The 15,341-nt window shown below is 34.6% G+C and overlaps 1 protein-coding gene across 7 annotated transcripts in view; it reads left to right on the top strand.

Moving 5' to 3' along the window:
- Window positions 1-15,341, top strand: part of HMBOX1 (homeobox containing 1) — a 224,998-nt gene that overhangs the window by 144,046 nt on the left and 65,611 nt on the right. For all 7 annotated transcript variants that reach the window (XM_027853924.1, XM_027853923.1, XM_027853922.1 and 4 more), the window contains exon 6: window positions 10,934-11,087. In XM_027853924.1, coding sequence (XP_027709725.1) covers window positions 10,934-11,087 — 154 coding nt within the window. The remainder of the gene's footprint in view (window positions 1-10,933; window positions 11,088-15,341) is intronic.

The following is a 15,341-nucleotide window of genomic DNA, read 5'->3' as shown; positions in this document are numbered from 1 at the left end:
ACATACATACTTTCATTTGATCCTCACAATAACCCTAGATTGTACTGTATGTTGTCTTTTCAGGGTTTTATCTTCTTTGGTTAAAATGTAGTTATATCTTCTTATGATAATTTTAAGATTCAAATGGAGGGAAGAGATAATGGTAGGGATGGCAACTACTTGAAGAAAATACAGAGAATAGCCGATACACTTAGAATTGAAAAGTAAGATCTGTAAAACATTGTTAAAGCAAATGACATAATTTAGACTTAAAAAAAATTCCAAGTGTAAGTCTCTTAGGACAAGGACTGTTTTTTTGCTCTTTTTTCATATCCCCAGTGTTTACCACAGTGCTTGGCACTGGGCACTTGGCAAGACAAGTTAGATACAGATTATAAAGGACTTTAAGAAGGGGTTATATTTTATTCTAGGTTCTATAGGGACTCACTGAAGCTTCTTAAACAGGGTAATGATATCATGTCTGAGCTTTAGGAATATCAGTTTGGCTGCTATGCGGAGAATAGGTTAGAAAGGGAAAAGATTGGGATTTCCACAACCAATTAGGAAATCATTACAATATTGTAAGAGGTGATAAAGTTCTGAACTAGGGCTTCTGGCTATGTGAATAGAGAAAGTGTAAATTGCCAAACTTGTGGAGGTAGAATTAACGAGACATGTATATTGGTTATGGGAGATAAGAGAAAAGTGTGAAATTGAGGATGTCCCTGAGGTTATAAACCTGGGTGACTGGTTAGTTGATGTTTTCTTAGACCAAAATTGGAAAGCAAAGAAGATGAGTTCTGTTTTTCATGAGAGAACTTGGGTTCAAATCCTTTTTCTGCCATTTTCCATCTCTGTAACTAACCCTGGGAAAGTCACTCTGAGCCTCTGTTTCCTCAAGTGTACATAATAAGCATTTAATAAATGCTTGTTGCCTGCTTGCCTGCCTTGTGGCGAATGATAAGATTAAAGTTAGAACACAGTGTATGACTGAGATGGAGTGTAGAAGCTGATGAACTTTAATGACATCTACATGTATATTGAAGTTCTTAAGAAGAGAGGCAGGACTTAGGGTGTCAGGGAAGTTTGAGCACAGTTGCTGAAATACCTGAGTGGAAGAAGAATGACTTGAAGTTCAGTAGATAACCACCTTCAGACTTTGGATAGGATGATATACCTAAACGATGTGAACCTCAAAGAATGAGAGATTACTGAGTATCACAGCAGTGATGGGGTCAAAAAGTGTTAATGAAATGTAATTGCCAAATTAATTATGTCTTTCTTCCTCTTGGGAAAGTCTGTTCAAGTGTCATAAGAGAAAAAGAATACCTAATAAATTCTGTTTATGTCAGTCAGTCAACAAGCATTTATTTAATAAAGTCCAAACAGGCCAGAATTTCTGTGTCAACCATTTTAATACTTCTCAATGACTAGATCCTAATTAGTTAAACATGTACTAAAGGTTTTTCCATATTGTTAACTACATTTGTGTTTACCTGATGCCCTAAATTGTAACCATATGGATATTCAAGATTGGTAACTCCCAAGCCTGTACCCTTATTTCTGCTACTAGCATTAAATAGCACTCCTACCAAAAGAACTGCAAATCAGTGCATTTACCCAATTGAAGAGAATTAAAGTCTGAGTAATGACTACTTTGATGATAAATGAAGCAAGAAAACAGTGGTTGCAGGAAAACACCTTTTCAGGTTCTTAGAAGAGCTTTTGTCAGTATTACATTGGTTTCTATTAATGCCAGATGTCAAACTTTACATGTTATCTTTTAGTTACTTTCGCCTTTATTCTTCAACCAAATATTGGCACAACTTAGAATATTTTCCTCTTTTGTAACTCATATTATGTGTTTTCTTTTGCCGTATGAAAAGATTTTATCTCTAGAAGATATCTAAATGTGACCTTCAAAAAGTATGTAAATATATAGGATGGGAAAAGGGTCTAAACCTGTGATTTCATTAATGTGTAATATCTCAGATTAGGAAATTCTCTTTAGTGATGCAGCCAGGTGTTTCAGTGGATAGAATACTTGACTTGGATTTGGGAAGATCTGAGTTCAAATTGTGCCTGATATCTTCCTGCCATGCCTTCCTAGCACTGTGATTATGGGCAGGTCATTTAACTTCTCTCTGCCTCAGTTTCTTCTTCTGTAAAATAAGAATAATAATAGCACTTCAGCACTTGTTGTGAAGATCAAACTAGATAATGTTTGTAAAGCACTTAATACATCTTAAATGCTATGTAAATATTATTTATCTATTTGTTTGTTTGTTCTCTGAACCTTACAGTCTTGGAGCCTAGAGCACTAAGAGGTTAAGTGATTTGCTCAAGGTCACACGAACAGTTTTTATCAAAAGTAGGGCTTAAATCCAGATCTTCCTGGCTCTGAGGCCAGTGCTGTATCCACTGTGCCATGCTGCCTTTATATACACACATAAACATATATACATAGACATACATATACACATATATATGTCCAATACATATTTAAATGTGTTACATAGAGACATTACAGATATTAAAGTAATGTCTTCGTCCTGTCTTCCTTATTCTTGTTGAATATGTAGCTCCAAATGATGTATTGGTGGCTTAGCTAGAAACTTTCATGAAAATGCTATGAGTCATAATCACTGTGGTAATACTCTCGAACCCCTTTCCTAAAGTTTGGGGAGGGGGGGTTTGTAGAGTGAATATTGACAGAATAATATAATGATGAAAAACAGAGCCTGTGATATCCTTAGGGGGGTATTGTCTAGTCCTGTTCTTTGACTAGGGAAGGGATTGGGATTGAGGCCAGGTTTATTGGGTTCCTCAACTGGAGTAGGAGTAGAATATCAGCCTTTATACACTAGACTAGATGGCACTGGACTTGCCACCTCTCACCTGGGCACATAGTAACCAAATGAACCTGCCCTTCAGAGCTGTTATCACCCTTAATCATCGCCCAGTTTGGTGGTTTATTCTTATCTAGTAGTAAACGAAAGGGAACAAAAATCATCCCTTCATTTTAATGGAACTTTCTTAATGTTTCTTTATTAAAGTACATTTTAGGGGCAGCTCGGTGGTGAAGTGAATAGAGCAACGGCCCTGGAGTCAGGAGGACCTGAGTTCAAATCCAGTCTCAGACACTTGACACTTAGTAACTGTGTGACCCTGGGCCAAGTCACTTAACCCCATTGCCTAGCCAAAAAAAAGAAAGAAAGAAAGAAAAGAAAATCTCATACATAAATATGTTGTACTAATCAAGTAGTATCAATAACACATAAGTACCAAGAATCATAGCATTTCAAAACAGCAGTAAAGGGTACACTTTAGAAGCTGGAAAAACTTTTGGTAACAGGAGTGCATTCTTATCAATCAGTCAGCCAACAGACATTTATTAAGCTTTCAGCTGAGGGCTAGGAACTGTACATGAAAGACCCTAGGGACATAAACACAAAAGTGAAATTCTTTTTTTTTTTTTTGTTTAATTTATTTATTTAGTTTTAGTTTTCAGTATTCACTTCCAAAGATTTTGTGTTCCAAATTTTCTCCCCATCTCTCCCCTGCCCCCACCCCAACTTCACATAAGTCTTTCCAGGTTTTTCTGAAGTCTGCCTGCTCATCATTTCTTATAGCACAATAGTATTTCATTACATTCATATACCACAACTTGTTCGGCCATTCCCCAACTGATGAGCATTCCCTCAATTTCCAGGTCTTTGCCACCACAAAAAGAGCTGCTATAAATATTTTTGTATATATGGGTCATTTAAGTGAAACTCTTTTTAAGGAGCTTACAAGTTGATGTGATTGGGGGCAGAAGAATGGATACATATATTAATATATATGAAATAAATATACAGCAGCTTAGGAGAGGAGAAATACTAGCAGACTTGATGTGTAATGTAATTTTAGCAGAGTCTTAGATGAAATGAGTGATTCTATTTTAGGCATGGGGAACTGCCAGCACAAAGTCTAGGAGGTGAACTGCCTTGAGTAGGGACTCAGAAATATTGAATTGGCTAGGCTATGGAGTTCAGAGAGGAGAGTAATATAGTAAGACTAGAAAGATTGGTTGTAAATAAGAGCTTTAAAAGTCAAACCAAGGAATTTATCATTGAACTTAAGAAGCCACTAAAGTTTATTACTAGGGGATTGACATGGTTAGATGTGTGCTTAAGGAAAATCGCTTTGATAAGATTTTGAAAATGGATTAGAATCAGAAGGGTTTGAGGCAGGTAAACCAACTAGGAGGTCATTATAATACTCTAGGCAAGAGGTGGAGGTTTTGAACTAAAGTGGTAACTGGGTGCATAATGATAAGGAACTGGATGCCAAAGACAAGGTGGTAGAAATAATAGAGGCATTTAGGAGTTCAGCCTAAGTTGTGAATCTGAGTAACTGAAAGAATGGATGCTGATATTCTCAACAGAAATAGGGATGGTCATAAAAGGAGTGGGTTTTATAGTAAAGATAATGAGTTTTGGTTTAGATATGTTCATTTGAAACAACTCCAGGACATTTAGTTTAGAATGGGCAGTTAGATATGTTTTCTTTGAGCTCAAGAGAGAGAGATCAGAGCTGGATATACATATTTGGAAGTCATTAGCATAAAGATGATGATTAAATCTATGAAACTGAAGAGATTAGCAAATAATAAAATGTAGAGAATAGCAGATGCCTCCAGTCAAAGCTTGGGGGCTATTCGTGAAATGAGGGGACATACTGTAGATGATGATCCAACAAAGGAAACTGAGTAGGAGGCAGACAGGTAATAAGAGAACTTGAAAAGACTAGCATACTGAAAACCTAGTGAAGGGAAAGGTATCCAATTGGATAGGATGTTCTACAGTGGCATGTGCTTCAGAGAGGTCAAGAAGAATGGTGAGAGATAAAAGATTACCAGATTTAGCAATTCAGAAATCACTGCCATGTTGATAAACCAGTTAGCCTTGTAAGAAGAAGAGCTTCCCTATTATCAGAGACTGGAGCAAGGGATAATTTCTAACCATTTTAGGATTTTAAGGAAGAAAAAGGAACCTTCAGTGAATGGACTCACATTTTCCCAGAAAAATAAGAGCTGTAGTCCTTAACTAGGAGGTTAGGAGAAGGTATGGGAGGTTTGAGATAATAAGAAGATGTTTAGAATAGCTTCTGTGGGAAATAGAATAGAAAATCAATTTTGAGGGAGAGTCAGGATGGCAAAATGAGAGGAAGCATTTTTGCCTAGCTCATCTAGCATACCTCCTCCACAAAAATTGAGAAAATGCAGTAGTCCGAATTCTGGTAAGGGAAACCACGGAAAAGTCACAGTGAATCATTTTTCCAGCCCAGGCCAGCTTAGGAAGATAGAGAGGTCTTTGGACAGTGGTGGGGGCTTGGGTAGGTGAATAGAGGAGGCTGGCAAAGGAGTATAGCCCAACAGCAAGGAGCATTCCAACATCCAGAAATTGTAAGGAGGCTTCAGACTGAACTCCAGGGCAGCAAACACCATGGCAAAAAGAAGGTTCCAGGGGACCCCCGAACTAGCACTGGAAGCAGGAGTGCATGCCATTTGAAGGATCTATCACCCATTACCCAATTCTGAGTCACATTGCCAAGTCAGAGAGAAATGGTCACAATAGAGCAGATCCTATCTATATATGAAGCAAGGATCAAATTCCAGAAACTTAGCTGCATGGCTCTGAGCCCAAGAGCAAAGTAGTGATTCAGTTCCAGTCTTTAGTCCCCCATATAAGCCTGTAGTGGAATAACCAAGTAAGACATCAAGATCAAGAGGGAGCCAGTAGTTTAGTCATTCTAAACCTGCAGATCCTTCGGAAAGGTTAACAATGACTGAACCAGCAGCAGTCTACTGAAACTCAAACACACACAAGCCAACGGACTTAAACCTCGGTCGGGAATTTGCAGGGATCACATCAGAAAGGCAGTAAACAGATCTATCCCCTAGATCACACCACTTTGGAAACACTGAAAACTTACAGTCTCCCCAGACTGAGATGTGAAAGCAACAGGAGAGAAAAAAGACAAAAACTCTAACCAGATGTTCCTTCCTTCTCCCTGAGAAGACAGCAGAACCCAGACAGTCCAAAGTCAAGAAGTAGGCTAGAAAAATGAGCAAACAAAAAAAAAGAACCTGACCATAAAGAGCTACTCTGGTGACAATTGAAAGCTCAAGATGCAGAAGACATCTATAAGCACAGATCAGACACAAACCCAACAAAAATTCCTTGAACAATTAAGGAGGTTTTTTTTTTCTGTTCTTTTTTTTTTAAGTGATTTTAAAAACCAAATAAGAGTGGTAGTGGAAAAAATGGGGAAAGAAATGAAAGCTATGTAAGAAAATTATGAAAAGAGAATTAATAGATTGGTAAAAGAGATACAAAACATTACTGAAGAAAATAATTTCTTAAAAATTAGAATTGGCCAGATGGAAGCTAATGATTCCATCAAATATCAAAAAATAATAACACAAGGTCAAAAGACTGAAAAAAATAGAAGAAAATATGAAATATTTCATAGAAAAAAACCAATTGACCTGGAAAATAGATTGAGAGATAATTTAAGATCATTGGATAACCTGAAAGCCATGAATGAAAAAACAAAAAAAAAAGGTCTAGGCATCATATTTCAAGAAATTATAAAGGGAAATTTCCCAGATATCTTAGAGCCAGAGGGTTCCACTGGTCAGCTCTTGAATGAAAGCCCAAAATGAAAACCCTCGGGAATATTATAGCCAAAATCCAGAACTCCCGGGTCAAGGAGAACATGCTGTAAGCAGCGTGAAAGAATGAAGTCATTTACCATGTAGCGCTTTCAGGATCATACAGGTTTTAGCATCTATCCCTGAAAAGGAATATAGGACTCCACTATCCTAATAAATTTCAGCGTAAGAATATCGAATAAAATTTTCCATATTGGATACAGTAACATATTTTATAAGGTTTTATACTATCACATGGTGGTTGGACTTCTACCAAGAATATAAATTTGGGTCCAATGTTAGAAAAAGTGTAATAGACCATAATAGTAGCAAAAAAAAAAAAAATTAAATGATGTGATTATATCAATAGATGAAAAAAAGCTTTTGAGAAAACACGATAACCATTTCTGTTTAAAACAAACAGTAAAAAACATAGGAATAAATAGACCTTTCCTTAATATGGTAGACATTATTTATCTAAATCCAGGAACTACTATCATCTGTAATGGAGAAACGTTAGAGGTCTTTGCAATAAAATAAGATCAGGAAGCAAAGATGTCTATTGCCAGTGTAATTTTTAATATAGTTACTGAAATACTAACCATAGCAACAAGACAGGAAGAAGAAATTGAGGGAATAAACATAGGTTAAAAAAAAAGCAGTATTCTCATTTTTTGTAGATGATATGCTAGTCTACTTAAAAAATCTTTAAAATTTAACAAAAAAAATAATTGAAACAGTAACTTCAGCAAAGCAGGATATAAAATAAACCCACGCAAATAATCAGTCTTTCTATATTTTGCCAATGCAATTCAGCAGAGAAAGAAGATGAGATACCATTTAAATACCTATCACATGTTAAAAAATTGGATTTTACCTGCTCAGAACACACAGGAATTATATGAATGCAACTGCAAAATAATCTCTACACAAATAAAGATCTACCTAAATAATTGGAGAAATACTAATTTCTTATGGCTGGGCTAGGCCAGTAAAATAAAAATTATATTATGATATAAGTTAATTTGCTTATTCATTACCATACCAAACTACCTAAAGATTGTAAGAATCATAGATTTATACAATTATAGAATTAAGGGGGAAAATAGCAAAATTTTTCTTGAGGAACAAAAGGTCAGGGGTCTCAAAAGATTTTTTTTTAAGTGGTAAGGAAGGGGCCCTTACAGTACCACATTGCAAGCTATTGTACAAGGCAGTAATCATAAAACAAAAAACAGAAAAGTTTATCTGTAGTATAATTTACGTACATAACTTACAGAAGCAAATGAACATAGCATTGTGTTTGATAAACTCAAAGACCTTCATTACAGAGGTGATGTCTTTAAAAATTGTTGGTAAAATTGTAGAGTAGTCTGACTGGGATTGAGTTCAGATAAAGAACTCATACTGTATAATACAATAAAAATAAAATCTCTAAATGAATACAGTATACTTAGATATAAAAGGTTACATCAGAAACAAGTTAGAGGCACAGGTAAGGAGTTACCTTCTTGAACTGTGGTATAGTGGATAGAGTGATGAACATGTAATCAGGAATACCTGAGTTCAAACCAGGCCTCAAAAACTCACTTATAAATTTAATCCCAGGCAAGTCACTTAATCTTTCTCAGCATTAATTTCTTCTATAAAATGAGGATAATAATACCATCCACCCCACAGGATTATTGTAAAGATCAAATGGGATAACATATATGAAATGTTATGCAAACCTTAAAGTGCTACATAAATGCTACTTGTTGTTAAGATTATCATTATTAAGGGATAGAAGAGTTCTTGACCAAACAAGGGTTAAAGATAAAATGAGCAGGAAATAAAATGTACAATTTTGATTATGTATCTATCTGATATGCTAGGAACATTGAGATTAATTCACAAAACATTTGTTACAATATACTGTGTGCAAAGCATTATTCCCAGGTAGCAATATAAGATAAAATAATCTTGCTCTTTAGTTTACACTTGACTCTAGTGAAGACGGCTCACAGTAGTCGACCCCTCAGGCACTTAGCATTTGAGAGATTTTCATATGTATATATTTTGGAAAGGAAATATACATATACTTAATTACACACAAGCATACCAGATTACACAATAAGATATCTTTCAGTCAATAAATGAACACATTAAGTATCTGCTATAATGCATGCCCTTTGACCAAGGAATACCACTACTTGACCTGTACCCAAGAGAGATCAAAGGAAAAGGAATAGGCCCTTTTAGGTTCAAAAATATGTATAACAGCTCTTTTTGTGGTAGCAAAAAAATTAGAAACTAAGAGGATGTGAAACATTTGAGGAAAGGCTAAATGAGTTGTGGTATGTGAATGTGATAGTACTTTTGAGCTGTAAGCAATGAAGAAATAGATGACTTAAAAAAGAAATGACTTAATGAATTGACACAAAGTGAATTGAGCAGAACCAATATAACAATTTATAGTATAACATAATTATTATAAAAATGAATCATTTTAAAGGCTTTTATGTACTTACTGGTGAAGAATGAGATGAGTAGAACTAGAACAATTTGTAAAATAACAACACTGCATAAAACAAACAACCCTGAAAGCCGTAAAAGCTTGGATCAATACAGTGACTATTGATGATTACAGTGGACTGATGTTGAAGCGTGCTGTCCATTATAGAGAAGTGATAAATTTAACATCTGGAGTGAGATATATTTTTGTATACTATTGTCAAAGAAATTTGTTTTGTTTGACTGTGCACATTTATTATAGGAAATTTATTTTTCCTTTTTTCCCAGTGGAGTAGAGAATTGGAGGAAGAAAAAATAGATAGAATAACTTTTTAAAAATTAGAGAAATATGGAAGGAGTGTAGTGTAGTATGAGGTTAATATACTTTTAAATGATATCACAATAGTATTTGTTTTACTTAACTGTTTTACTTTGTTACAAGAGCCCTCACACAGTAAGAGTAATCTATAAATGTAAATAATGTAAAAACAAAACACATTAAAATTTATAAAAATACACTTTAAGAAAAAGAATTTTTTAAAAGTGTCTACTATGTACCAGCACCTTGCTAGACACTGGAAATACAAGTTCAGACTGAAATCATTCCTGCTCACCCCAAGCTTGCATTCTAAGAGAAATATACAAAGAAATAACTAATTCAGGCTATTTGATAAAAAGACTAATCTGATAGTGAAAATGTTGAATTATAACTTTTAAAAATATATTTTGACATATTCAGTACATATAGCAATAGGAATTTGGTCAGCAACGTGCTGATTAGTGGTCCAATCAAACCTGATCTAATGAACTGACAAAGATGACTTGTAATTAGTATATCAAATGTTTATATTTCTCCTAACATACTTGACATTTAAAAACAACTCATGCTCATTTAGTTAGTAGTGTCTCAGAACAAAGGATTTGCCAAGAAAAAATGATCCCTTCCTGTTGCACTTTCTTTATTAATGGAGTCTGTGTTTATGAGGTTTTATTATTTAAAACCTTAATGAAAAAATACCTGAGGAGGGAAATAAAAGGTTCCAAATGTAAAAATTTGAAGTAATCCTGTAGTATATTAAGAGGAATTTCCATAAACTGTTTTTACTATTCCTCCACTTAATAATGTATCTAATTATAACAATAATTATTTACTAAGAGAAAGTTACATAATAGAATTATTACTAGGTAAAAAAATCAGAATTCCTTATTCTCAATCTGAGGTGTAAAGTTGAGCCCATTATTTAGCACTAGAAGAACCAGGTATGTCATTTGACACAAAAATTTACTAAAATTTACTTAGTCCTTCAAGATATTTTTAAATTCCAGTCCTTTGATTAAACAGTGTAGAGAAATCTAGATTGGTTTTTTCCCAAGAGGGATTAAGATTTCTCTAGAAAGATGGAGAAATTCCCTACCAAAATTTGAATCCTGATCCTAAAGATATATTATTTAAATAAAATTAAAAGGGGGAGGTCCAAATCCTCATGTGTAAAATAGGGATAATAATACACTTATCTTACAGGGTGGTCATGAGTATCAAGTAAGATAATGTGTGAAAAGTACTTTGTAGCCTTAAAAGTCTAAATAAATGTGAGCTAGATATTATAATAAGATAGTATGTTAATGACTCGGAATTGAAATAGAAAGATAGGACAGAAGCATATGGTATATTTGTTCATGGATTACATGGCATACTTTCCTTAGCATTTGTAAGGACTAAAATAATCTTCATTCTGTTAAGAAATACTGTTTTTATTTTAGGTGCTACTCTAAGTATGAGGCCTGCTCCCATTCCAGTAGAAGACCCAGAGTGGAGACAGACACCTCCCCCAGTCACTGCAACGTCTGGTACCTTCAGACTACGGCGAGGTAGCCGATTTACTTGGAGAAAAGAGTGCCTGGCTGTCATGGAAAGGTACATTTGTCCTCTTCTTAACAGTTGTATGGGTGAAATATTTCCTAAACGTAGAAGAGTGATTAACAAAAACAAAACAAAAAAAAGCCTTGGCTGGAATCCCACAAGTGCTTTTATTTTTTTCTTAAGATTATCTACTGGTTTCTATATAAGTCCCATTTAAGAAATATTTTAGTGTTGTAGGCATTGTCATATTAGAATCTGAATCTTTTATGGCCCTTACATTAAATATTTTCACAAATGAGTAATTGTTTTTGCATCCTTGGGATTTAGGTGACATTTTATTTACTTAATTTTCATTTTATTTTTATGAACTTCTCTTAGTTCTTATCCTGGGTTGTTTTCATCCAGTTTATGTCAGGCTTTAAACTGGATTCTAGAGTATTATTTACTGATATTATCTTCATTTTTATATTCCCTAGCTCTGATTGATAATATATTAATAACTAACTCTCAGTGAGATCATTTGTAAAGCACATTGAGATTCTTTGGAATGAAGATTCTCTTTTGGAAAGATCATTTCCTCTCCTTAGAAAAGTCTCATTTTTTTTTTTTTACCAGTTCATCTCTCTTTCTTCTTTCACTTCCAACTCTGCCTCTTCCAGAAAGGCTTCCCTTATTAATCCTACCAAATGAGTCTTTTACTCAATGTCCCTGCTTCTGTATTCAGATCATTTTATAAAATTTTTACTGATTTATTGTTTTGTAAATGTTCATTTGTCACTTTGTAACCTTATTTTCTTTCTAGGTAGCTTGTAAATTCATTGGCCAAGAGCCATGTCTTTTATATTCTCTACATTCAAATCAGTTAATTAATAAGTATTTATTGTGTTTCCTATATGGTGGGCAGTGAAGATACAAAGACAAAAAATAAATAGTTCCCCTCTTTCAAGAGAGAATTGTCTAGTACTGTTCTTCCTTATTGAATACTCCACATATAACAACCTTGGCAAATATTCACTGAATCATCAAAAAATCAGCTTTTCAAGTTTAGGATCCCTGGCTAGTAGAATCAGTAATTTTTAAAGAATTAATCTTGACAAACTTTCTTTTCAAAAGAAAATAAATAAGGGTAAGCTTTTCTTTTGAAAATACTGGGAGACCTTCTTAGCAGATTAAATGGAATTTATGTAGTATAAGTAAATAAAAAAGTATCAAGTAGAATTGTATATATTAAGAATATTTCAGTGAAAATATGTGTGGCTTGAATGTGGAGATATAGATAGGAATGTAATTATGTGTACTTTGGGGTTGGAGTTGGTATTGTGTTTTCACTAATTGCAATGTGTGTAAAATACAGGACTTCAGAATGGCAGGTTTGCATCCAAATTTCAGATTTTTAAGTTGATAATAGAAAGTGTTACTGAGATGCAGAGATATTAAATGTGTGAGCCACCAGCTCTTTTGCCATAGTCACAGAATATAGAGTTGGGACTTGAATGGTCTTCAAGTCCAACCTATACCAGAAGGAACAGCCAGCAGTTGCTCATCCAGCATCCAGGGAGTAAGAACCTACTGTCTCCTGAGGCAGCCCATTCCACTTTTAGACAACTTTAAGTTTTAGAGATTATTGCATCTTGGTAATTTGCGTTCATTGCTTCTGGTTTTACCCTCTTGGACTAAAATTTGATTTCTCTTTAATATGACAACCCTTCAGAAACATCTAGGTGATAAGGTAAGGGGATGAGATACTTCACTAAAGTGGTATCTTCTGAGTGGAGTGAAGGAGATGCATACAAGAATCATATAATCACTCAGTCTCAGTGTTGGAAGGGACTAATTGGCCATCTACTCTAAACCATGCTACTTGTCATCTAGGTTCTACCTGAAGACCTCCAGTAAGGAAGAACTATATATTTCCACTTTTGGATAGCTGTAGTTGTTAAAAAGTTTTTACTGACATGAAGACTGAGTTTACCTTTCTGCAACTCCCACTCATTTCTCCTGGCTCTGCCCTCTGGGGAAAAGAAAATAAGACTTAATTCTTCTTCCATTCCAGCCTTTCAAATACTTGAAGACATCTGCTACATCTATCTCTAGGTGTTCTCTTTTCCAGACAAAATGTCCTAATTCTCTGAAATAATCTTTATATGGCATGGATTCCTGCCCTTTCATGATCCTAGTTTTTCTTTTCCAGATAATCTCTTAGTGTTAATGTCACTCTTAAACTATAATGCTTCAATTTGAACACAGTACTCTACACATAATCTAGTCAAAACAGAGTACAAAAAGAGGATTGGGCATGAAACTGCAGATTTCTGTTAAAAACAACTTGCTTTTCTTTTTAATCCGTAAAAGTCAACTTGTAGCTTTCAAAGCTGTCCTCCTAGTCAGTGTTTCTTTATTTCTACCTTTCCTTCTTTTCTCATGTTTACATTTTATAAATCACACTCTTCCCTCCCCTTTTTTTTTGCTATCCCCATGCCTATTCCCTTTGATGTCACACTATCCCCTCGCTGCTGGCCTTGGAAGAAAGGAAAACAAAGCATATTTAATAAGCATGTGTAGTAAAACAAAACAAATTCCCGTATTGGTATGTCAAAAAAGGTATCTTATTTTGCATCTTGAGTCTATTACATTTCTACCAGCAGGTAGGTAGCGTGTTTCATCATCAGTTCTCTGGAATTGTAGTTGATCATTACATTCAGAGTTTTCAAGTCTTTAAAAGTTGTTTTTCTTGCCTAGAAAATAATAATAAAAAAAAATTAAAAGGGGGTAGCTAGGTGGCGCAGTGGATAGAGCACCGGCCCTGAAGTCAGGAGGACCTGAGTTCTAATCTGGCCTCAGACCAAACACTTGACACTTACTAGCTGTGTGACCCTAGCAAGTCACTTAACCCCAATTGCCTAAAAAATAATTAAAAAAAAATTTTTTTTTAAACATTGTTATTGTGTCAGTTGTTCTGGTTCTACTTAACTCACTCTGTATTCATATAGATCTTTCCAGGTTTCTCTGAATACATCCATTTCTTAAGCTGTTTATATCCAGTAAAATTCCATTACATTTACATACCATAATCTGGTTAGCCATTCCCCAGTAGATGGAAACCTCTTTAGTTTCCACTTCTTTACTACTAAAAGAACAAAGAGCTGTTATAAACAGCTTTTATAAACATATGGGACCTTTTTCTATTTCTTTGATTTCTTTGGGGTATAGGCCTAGTAGTGGTATAGCTGGGTCAAAAGGCGTGCACAATTTAGTGACTTTGGAGTTCTTGGTTTATTTACCAATTCAGTGATTTTTTTTCTTTCATTTTTGTTAATCTCTTTTTTGATTTTCAGAATTTCTACTGTAGTATTTAGTTGGTGTGTTTTGATTTGTCATTTTTCTAGTTTCTTTTGATTACGTGCCCAATTTGTTGATTTTTCTTTCTCATTTCTTGATGACTACATTTTTAGAGTCAGACTGTTTAGAGTTTAGACTGTTAGATTAACCCCTAAGGACTACTTTAGCTGCATTTCATGTGTTTTGTTATGTTGTAATTTTCTTTGGTGAAATATTCTGTTTTTTCTATAATTTGGTCTTTGACCCACCACTTCTTTAGGATTAAGTTATTTAGTCGCTATTTTTTAATTCTTTCCTTAAAGGCCTTTTATTGAATATAAGTTTGTTCAGTATATATTATAATCAGTAAATGATATGTTTAGTATTTCTACTTTTCTCCATTTATTTGTGAGATCATGACTGCTCCCTCTCCTGCATTCCCTCTTAAATCCCTTTTTACCTATTCTCACCTATTTCCCAGTTGAGTTTAATGTATTTTTACACCACTCTCTGTGTGTTTGTATCTGCTTATGTGTGTTTGTGTAAGTTTATCATCCTTCCTTTGTCCAGTTTAGGTGAAAGTGAAGTTCACAATATGCCCATTCTCCCATTCCTTCCTCAATATTTGTTATATACTCTTCATCTCATATACTCCTACTAAATGAGATAGTGATTTATCCTACTCCTTTCTTTTGCCTTAGAGTCCCTTGTCCCTCTTATTTCCTTCTTCTAAGACCATCAAACAGACCAAAACCAGTCCCAGGCTCTTTGCTTGTTGTATTTAACATTTTTCTGTCACCTTTGAAGATACTATGGGTGAGGACACTTGTTTTTTCTCCTACTAGTCAACAGTTAATATATGCCAGACACTGCACTAAGTCCTCTAGATAAAAAAAAGGTAAAAGACAGTCCCTGCCCTTGTGGAGCTCACAGTAATGGGACATTATTATTAGCATGTAAACAATTCATCCCCTTATAAACAGTTCATCC

The sequence above is a fragment of the Vombatus ursinus genome, unplaced genomic scaffold (assembly GCF_900497805.2).
Source record: "Vombatus ursinus unplaced genomic scaffold, bare-nosed wombat genome assembly UNPS02010219.1, whole genome shotgun sequence".
Classification (NCBI taxonomy): Eukaryota; Metazoa; Chordata; class Mammalia; order Diprotodontia; family Vombatidae; genus Vombatus; species Vombatus ursinus.
Note: the sequence above shows the minus strand (reverse complement) of the source record. Positions and strands in the feature narration are given on the sequence as shown.